Source organism: Calliphora vicina, chromosome 2 (genome assembly GCF_958450345.1).
Source record: "Calliphora vicina chromosome 2, idCalVici1.1, whole genome shotgun sequence".
NCBI classification, from domain to species: Eukaryota; Metazoa; Arthropoda; class Insecta; order Diptera; family Calliphoridae; genus Calliphora; species Calliphora vicina.
The window spans coordinates 68781625-68791013 of record NC_088781.1 but is presented as its reverse complement, the minus strand read 5'-3'; the positions used below and the strand labels follow the sequence as shown (position 1 = coordinate 68791013).

At 33.3% G+C, this 9389-nt stretch overlaps 1 protein-coding gene across 2 annotated transcripts in view; it reads left to right on the top strand.

Moving 5' to 3' along the window:
• Nucleotides 1–4514: 4514 nt before the first annotated feature.
• The window catches only part of Lrch (Leucine-rich-repeats and calponin homology domain protein), a 52634-nt gene continuing 47759 nt past the window's right edge, over nucleotides 4515–9389 (top strand). For both annotated transcript variants that reach the window (XM_065501047.1, XM_065501046.1), the window contains exon 1: nucleotides 4515–5078. In XM_065501047.1, the coding sequence (XP_065357119.1) occupies nucleotides 4820–5078 (259 nt within the window). In that variant the 5' untranslated portion in view covers nucleotides 4515–4819. The remainder of the gene's footprint in view (nucleotides 5079–9389) is intronic.

Below are 9389 nucleotides of genomic sequence, written 5' to 3'. Positions count from 1 at the left end.
AGACTGAACGATTTTTTAATTAGTTTTAATAAACAAAATTATTTTAGATTATTAGTGGTTATTTTGTCCAACGTTTATTCCTGATTAATATTATTAATTATTTAGGTTCAAGTTCATTAAATGGATTTCCTTAGAAATTCAATATATTTAATTTCAAGTTGCAGCTTTAAATTTTTGTAAATTTTGACAACCAGTATATGTAAAAGACTATCAAGAATAACTTGATCGAGTGGCTTCAGGGTTAATTAAGTAAAAAATATATATTTTTAAAGCACTAATTTGATTTACATTTTTTATTATATTCGCAACACTATTTCTTTTTTGCAGTTGACAAAAATAGCCTAATCAAGGCGAATTTATACAAGGTGGAGTCAGTCAAACAGCTGATAATTTTTTTTTCGCTTTTTGGTTCTAACAACTGTCATAGCTTGTTTTTATATTTAAATATCTACATATTCTAAGCTTATTAACAAAATATTTATTGTTTACATAAATAAGTAAAGCCCTCACTATTGAATTATCTACACTATATTAAGTTAAAATACTTATTTGTTTAATTTTTCACTTTGGTTTTTTGACATTTGTTAAGACCAATCGTTGTTTTTGTAGAACTGACACCACCTTGTATGAATTCGCCTTGAGCCTAATTGGACAGCAGCAGCAACAGAAGTCGTGTTGCCGTGAAGTTATGCCACAAAGTATATATATATATACTGTTACGTTTTAACCTTTTTAAAACGCTGGTTTATTTCCTTTAAATAAACCGGATACTTTTGATTGCAAATAAAAGCCGTTTAGTAGTTTGAAAATTGTAACAACTCTTTATTTCTTTAAAATGTACAACAACAGAATTAAATAGCCACTCAATGTTTTTTATACACGTTTATAAATTCTCAGAATCACAGACACAATGTATAATGTACACGAATTTACTTGAAAAACACAACACACTTTAAGGCACTTAGATGATGTTTATTCGAAAAGCGTCTCTGATAAACTCACTAACGACTGCAACCTCTGCCACTATTTATAACACTGCATTACCATCTAGAAAGCTCTTTAACTGTCAAAGTTCGAATATTCTAGATCATACGCCATCTGTGGTGTACTTTCTACAATGTTCTTTAACTGATTATTCGAACTCGAATACAGCGTTGCCAACTTACAATCAAATCAACTGAAAGCTTTTATTTAACAATGCCCACAGATATGTTACAGTTTTACAGCACTGTTACTTGAAAGCATTATGCTACTTTTAAATCAACCGTTAAAATCGTTATATTTGAATTCAAGTACAATTTCGTAACAATACTTTGTGGTTATGCTGTCGTCAAAAGAATCGTCTTCATATAAACGTGTTTATTTTATTTTTGACAGATTGAAGTCGGAAGCCTGTTGTCTTCAATGTGTTTAATGCATTAGTCTCATCACTTAACACAATTTTGCGATAAAAAATACGGTCAGTTTCCAACAGCTCTAGAGTCCTCTCGGCGAATGAACGAAGCATATGATGGTCTCGTATGAATCTTATATGTTTGTAGGCCAAGATCTTAGTGCAAAATTGTCCATGTACTGGACGGACAGAGTCTTAATTCCTGCGACTGACGCATTAAGGAGAAAAAAATTTTGCATGCTGTTTGGTTAGGCAAGAGTGTGAAAGGTGTCTTAATTTTTTATTATTTTTGTTTCTTTTCACAAATTTTGGATTATTAATTTTGTTTCTTTCACAAATTTTTGTTTTAATAAGCTGCTTTTGACTCAAGCAAAATAAAACACAATGTTGTACTTGTTGTAATATCAACGCCACCTGTACAACCTCTGTCACTATTTATACAGCGCCATCTTCCTTCGAGTAGCACAATTAAAGTTCTTAACTGACAAAACCAAAACACATTTAGTGTTGCCATACTTACAAACAATGATAATAACTGCGTGCTATCAACATTGTTGATAAGTAGAAGCTTCTACCGATGGACATGTTTATAAACATGACGAATGTTGCAGGCATTCGTTACCGACCGTTAAATTCAAATAGCTAATGCAAATTCGTAACAATATTTTTATTATAATTTGTGAATAAATTTTAAAAATTCGTTTAGTCTTTCAAAATATTCTACTGAAGTTGTACTTCTGTTTTTCCTGATAATAATTAGTTTATTTTAAATTAATCAACAAAATGCCACAATTAGCTTTCCAAAAAGCATGCGCAAATTTTATGATATGATTATCTTTCTAGGGTTAATAACAAAAATCCCTATTTTCAACAATTGCCTATTTATTAATAAGTATTTAATATTTAGACCCCTTTCATACTAGACAATTTAGTTGCGCAAGTCTGTTTTTCATTTTCAAAAATATGAATGAAAAAACAAACCAATTTGCCGTGTACAAGCAAGTCTGTACTTAAATACTAAACAATTTTGTATCCTTAATCCGACCTTATTTCACGACTTGATATTGGAAACAAGTTTTACATGTTAGTTTGGATCTTATTACAAATAAGCGAATTTTTTATAAAAAATTTGGACAACTATTACAAAATATATTTCCAAAAACAATATAAAGTCTTGGTAGAAGTCGGAAATTTAAAAATTGAAACTTTAATATCTTTCAAAGTATAATAGATCACATAGAGAAAAAAGGATATTTTCTTTTCTAGTATGTTATACCGATATTCCGATATGGAAATATTACTACATAAGTTAATTTTAACGTATGTGAAATTTAATTTACTAAATCGGTTATGGTATCACATTTAAAATTTGGTATTGATGATACCAGCCAAAGTAAAAAAATTTAATAATAAAGCTCTCCTGTAAAATTTGTTTTTTGTAACACACGATATACTGACTGTTCTAATACAAAAATTATGTTAATTGGAAGTATATCGTTACAAAAAAAGATAACCAAACATTGGGTCTAAGACTTCCCGTCACATACTCATATTAATTTGGTTGTTTAATCAATTTAACCCCCATTTTCTCAATCTCTGGTTATCGTTTTTCGTCACCATAAAAAAAAACAGAGATTGAGAAAATGGCGGTACACTTTTTAAGATTATTTGAAAGTATTTATAATTTTACAGGGAGAACATTTCCTAAAGTGCATATGAAAAATGCATTTGCATCATGAATGCATTTTTTGAAAACAAATATTTTAGGTCTGTTTATTTACTTTCCCAGTAAATACTTGCAACGAGAGAATAAAATCAAAATTTACAAAATTACCTTCTTAAATTCTCAAAAATAGTAAAAAGTAAATGAACACTTTTCCAGTAACAATTGTTTTATGCACACAATTTTCTTATTTTATTCCTTTTAAAATGTATAAATACTCACATTTTCTTCAATTTTATTGAAAATTCTTTTTTTCACATTTTTTCACTCTCTAAAATGTATACACTCTTGATTTTTTCTCTACTTGCAAGTTTTTTGAGTTAACCCGGCAATTCCCATACCCTCGCCAAAAGGAGAAACAATTTGTTTTTATAAAAAATAGTAAAAATACGTCTAGTTTACACTATAAATATGTTTAAAATAAAAAAAAATATAGCTAGTTCCGATTTTATAGAGGGGTCACCAATAGGTGACACTGGGCAGAGAAAAAATAATTTTCTAAAAATACTTGCTGATATTGTTAGCCTGAATATCTAGCAGTATTTATTAAAATAAATTATTGTGATACTTAACCATTTGGCATTTCTATAACAACTTATTTATCATAAGACACACACCAGTATGTTAAAATCAAAAACACTGCTTAAAGATTTTTAAAAATCCCCTAGTTAATAAAATTCTAGCGTTGCCAAAATAAAATCAGATATAAAACAGGATCTTGTCTGTATATAAATAATATCAATATTTATCAGTGATATCTGTTTCTATGTTTAAAACTACTGTTAATCTGTGTCACCTGTAGGTGACACTGGGAATTGCCGGGTTAATGAACGCTTTTCCAGTAACAATTGTTACTAACTAGTAACAACTTTTAGTTATTGAACATAGTTTTTATCAATTTGTTTGCAATGTCTGATAAAATTCATGGTACATGTTTCACATTATGAACAAAAACCTTGTAAACTAGTGTAATTAACGATTATTTAATTTTATTGTAGAAATGTAACTGAATTCTTTTTTTACATCTGGCAGTACTGCATAATTTAGTGAATTAGCGAGGTGAATTCAAACTATGTGGTGGCAATTCTAGAAAAACAACAATTGGTCTTATCAAATGTCAAAAAAATAAATTAAAAGTAAAAATGTGTATTAACATTTAATATAGTGTGGATAATTGAATAGTGGGGGCTTAACTTATTTGTGTAAAAAATAAATATATGTTGTTAATAAGCATAGAATATGTAGATATTGAAATATGTATAAAAACAAGTTTTGACAGACGCTAGAACCAAACAAGCAAAACAAAAGTAATCAGCTGTTTGACTGACTCCACCTTATATGAATTCGCTTTGGTGAATTCTGTTGTTTCTTTTCAACAATGTTTCAGTTTGATTTTTCTCTCGGTTGAAGGTGCACGCTCCATGAAAACGACGGCGACCTCTTTTGTTAAAGAAGAATTCTTAGAAATTCTGTGTTTGTATAAATAAGAATTAAAGAAAAGCCAAAGAAGTACATATTTTCTAAAATATATACAAGAAGTAAAATTTGGAAATAAAGGCGAAAAAATTAAGAAAAATGCAATTATATTTTTGAATGAAATTGATGTAAAAGGATTTTATGATTGTGTATCTTGTAGTTTTCATATAAATCGAGTGTGATTGTGTGTGTTTTGGTGTAGAACATTAAATAAAAAATCCGTCTAAATGAGGATGGCAGCCACAGCTGCCGTCTACAATCGGCTCCACAATACAAGTGTGGGTGTGGTTGGAGGCGGCCTTAGTACTGGACCAGCCGGTGGAGTAGGTGGCGGAGGTCTGGGTCACCATCATCAGCTGGCACGTTCTCTAGAACGCATTCTAGAGGAGGCCCATCTTAGTGGAGAACTCATATTGACCAATAGGAAATTGAAAGATTTTCCAAAAACTGGTACCAAATTTAATCTCCACGATACAGTCATTGCAGGTTTGTACATTTATTCCGTTTTCTTTATTTACATAAGTTTCGTTCACTTCCTCAATTAAAGGAAGGAATACACTTTTTAAGTGTCTGACAGCCTTGGGTGCGGTCGTATGACACATACCGTGCTATTGCCTGTGTCTAAATGCCTGCCAGACAAATATAAAATTTTTTGTTTTGGCATAAAACTATGTAGACGCTTTCAAATGACATGAGGAAATTGCAAGGGAATATTTATTTAATGCAAAAATAATTTTAATAAGACAGCGAATTTAACGTCAAAAGCAAAATACATAAAATTTGGAGGAAAAAAAAAATCAATATTTCAACCACCTTTTTTGTGGTTGAGTGCCAAAAGGAAAATAACATGTAGACACTCACTCACATAAACACACATGTCTCTAAATTTTCTGATCAGCTGCTTGTTTAGAGGGCCTGTTTATTGTTTACCACCAGGCGGCCATCCATGTCAGTGAGATAGATGGTTGTTTTCTCCTGTATACACAATGCAGCAACAATACTCTGCAATTGAAGTGCATTTAGCTTTCGCTCTCTCTACTCCTGCAACTACATACTTATGTATTGTGTTCCTTCAAGGACAGTTGATTATTTTTTGTGGATTTTTCATTTAATTCGCTTTCCATTTAAAATTGAACAACTGTTCGCTTATTTACTTTGTACCCCCTTGTTCTTATGGGTTGTAATTCTAATGTAGACATCCATTGGTGGAGTGTGTATTCATTCCATATTACACCACCCTGATTTTTTTTTCATATTTTCTTTTACAATAATTTATTTGATTTTGTTTAAAAAAAAATGTTTACGATTAGCTGTTAATGTCGATTATTTTCGTTAAACTTTGGATTTAGTATAATTTATTTTATTTGGTATTCCTTTTTTTAATTTGTTTCATATTCATTAAGTTCGTATGTTTACATAAATCTATTTACAATTTTGATATTGTTATAAACACTTGATTTATTTTGTTTTTACTTGATTATCTTAAACCAAAAGATAAATTTAAGATTTCTGAATATTTTATGAAGTGACAGACAATATTTAAACTTGACTGTGGTTAGTTATAAAGCACTTGTTATAATACATATTGTAATAATTATTTGAAGCAATATTAATGTTCGAACAAGGCCGTGGGCTCGAATAAGAAAAAGTATTTACACCCTACACCCCCATAGTGGGTAAATCATGCCACCAAATTTTGTGAGATCGCTCCATAATTTGTCATAGGTCCCATATAAGGCCCTCTTCCTAAAATCACTATATTGAGCATAAATATCTTTAAAATGTTGGTATTCAAATAAGATTAAATACAAATAAGTTTCATATCATAAGAAAACTGTTTATAATCATATACACGGTGTAGGGTACTATATGATAATTTTTATCACTGTAAACATCATCCACTTAACTCACAAGTTTAGAGAATATTAAAAAATTACACTGCTCGACAGCCAAAAAGATTAACTCGGATAAAACGTAATTATACCCTTCACCTTCGTGAGAAGGGTATATATAAGTTTGTCATTCCGTTTGTAATTTCTACATTTTTCATTTCCGACCCTATAAAGTATATATATTCTGGATCCTTATAGATAGCGGAGTCCATTAAGCCATGTCCGTCTGTCTGTTGAAATCAATTTTCTGAAGACCCCAGATATCTTCGGGATCCAAATCTTCAATAATTCTGTCAGACATGCTTTCGAGAAGTTTGCTATTTAAAATCAGCAAAATCGGTCCATAAATAACGGAGATATGACCAAAAAACCGGGACAACCTCGATTTTTTACCTATTTTTGATTTATATCTGGATTACTAAGTCATTAATATAGATTTGGTAATATTATTATTTACCATTAAAAGAATATTGTGGTGTTAATTTTAAACGATTTTATTAATTAATACAATAAAGTAACTTATGATTTAAAGAAATATAAAAGATGAGGGAGATCGTGTACACCGAGTATCAGCGAAGGGAAAAAGGAAAAGACAAAAGTAAAAAGTAGTAATTAAAGAGAATAAGAATGTTATAAAAGGAGTTAACGAAAATGTTATAAATGATGACAGGGTGCCACAGTACTCCCCGGCTAGATGAAAGCTACCGGAACCTTATTGGGAATGTAACACGGCGGCCGTGGCGGGTAGTTTTTGTCGATAATATTGGAGAGTTGTGTTGACTTGATGACGGTTGATTCGCTTGCAAGGGATTGCTTTGTGCCGGTGTTGAAAGTTGAGGAGTTTGTGGTCGTTGGTTTTCGTTAACATCCGGTTGTGTCGTTTGATGTTGATTTGTTTGGTTTAAAATGTTTGTATCGGAACACTCGATAAAAGCTGGCTTGAGTCTGTCGATGTTAATGTTGACGTGACGAGTACCCATATTGATAGTGAAATACTTTGATGTTTTTCGCACAATGCTGAATGGGCCATCATAGGGATGCGTTAACGAAGGGCGTATTGAATCGTTCCGTACAAAAACATGAGACGACGAACTTAGTGAAGGACTCACGAATGTTTTCGGTTCCGCATGGTGTGATGTGTCTGTTGGACGAAGCTTTTGCATTGCTGCTCGAAACTGAGCCACGACTTCACTTGTTGCTACCGACGGTTTGGTGTTGCAGAAAAATTCACCGGGAATTCTTAAATTCGTCCCATATACGAGTTCGGCTGGAGAGGCGTTAATGTCGGGCTTAAAAACTACGCGTAGACCAAGTAATATCGATGGAAGGCTATGAACCCATTTTGCTGGATCGCTGCAAAGGATTGCGGCCTTTAATACGCGGTGCCACCTCTCTACTATACCATTCGACTCAGGATGATACGGCGTCGTACGGAGATGAGAAGCACCAATTAAAGTTGTTAACTCAGCAAAAATATGCGATTCAAATTGTCTTCCTCGATCGGATGTGATTTTTGCGGGGACGCCAAACCTGGCAATCCAGCTATGCAAAATTGCTTTCGCGACAGTTTCGGCTGCCATGTCAGGCATTGGTACAGCCTCAGGCCATCTCGTAAACCGGTCGATAATTGTCAAACAATATCGTTGGCCATCGCACAGCGGAAATGGTCCTACAATGTCCACATTGATGTGTGAGAACCGTTCCTTTGGCGGGTCGTACTTTGATGTATGAGATCTCGTATGGCGCTGGACCTTTGAGCGTTGGCATGCGATGCAGCTGCGAACAAATTTTGCCGTATCTTTACGCATCGATGGCCAGACAAAACGGGCAGTTAATAATTTTGTCGTTGCTCGAATTCCAGGGTGAGACAGACCATGAACGATTGATAAAATCTGCTTACGAAACGATTTTGGAATGAAAGGACGGATGTTTTTTGTTGAAGTATCGCAAACCAAATATTGCTCTGAATCTGAAAATGCAAAAGATGATAATTTGAGAGAGTTAGTGGTTCTACCTGATTGTAAATTCTTTAACTCTTCGTCATCTCTCTGCGCTGCGGCAATTCTGGAGTAGTCGACGCTTTGATTTAATAACTGGATACGAGATAGAAAATCCGCTGTTGCATTTTGTTCACCCGGAATGTAGCGAATATCCGTGGTGAATTGCCCGATGTAGTCTAATTGCCGAGCCCTGCGTGGCGATGCTTTTTCAGCTTTTTGATGAAATGCGTAGACTAATGGTCGGTGATCAGTTACGATGTAACACTTTCTTCCTTCCAGCATGTATCGAAAATGGCTAATACCTTGATACATCGCAGTTAGCTCACGGTCGTAAGTGCTATATTTTTGTTGGGAGTTCGTCAATTTTTTTGAATAAAATCCAAGGGGCTGAAGTGCACCATTTAAACTCTGATGGAGAGCAGCGCCAACTGCTGTGTTAGATGCATCCACATACAGTGCTAAGTCTGCATTTTTCGCTGGGTGTGCCAAGAGTGCAGCGTTGCCTAATTCATCTTTGCATTTTATGAAGGCAGCCTCCGTTTCAGGTGTCCATTCAAGTACTGTGCAATCATTTTTAACATTGCCTTTTATCAGTGCTTGAAGTTTCGCTTGATTTATAGTTGCGTTTGGCAAGAACCGCTTGTAAAAATTAAGTGTAGCGATAAATCGTTTTAATTCCTTAGCCAGCGTAGGTTTTGGAAAGCTGTGGATCGCTTCAACTCGCTCTGGAAGTGGTCGTATACCATCTCCGGTAACATAATGACCTAGGAATTTTAGCTCGGTTCTACCAAACTCGCACTTATCAACGTTTATGGCTAAATTGTTAGCTCGTAATCTTTTAAAAACTTCTATTAGGTCGTTTCGGTGTTGTTCGACTGATGTTGACGCTACACAGATGTCGTCAA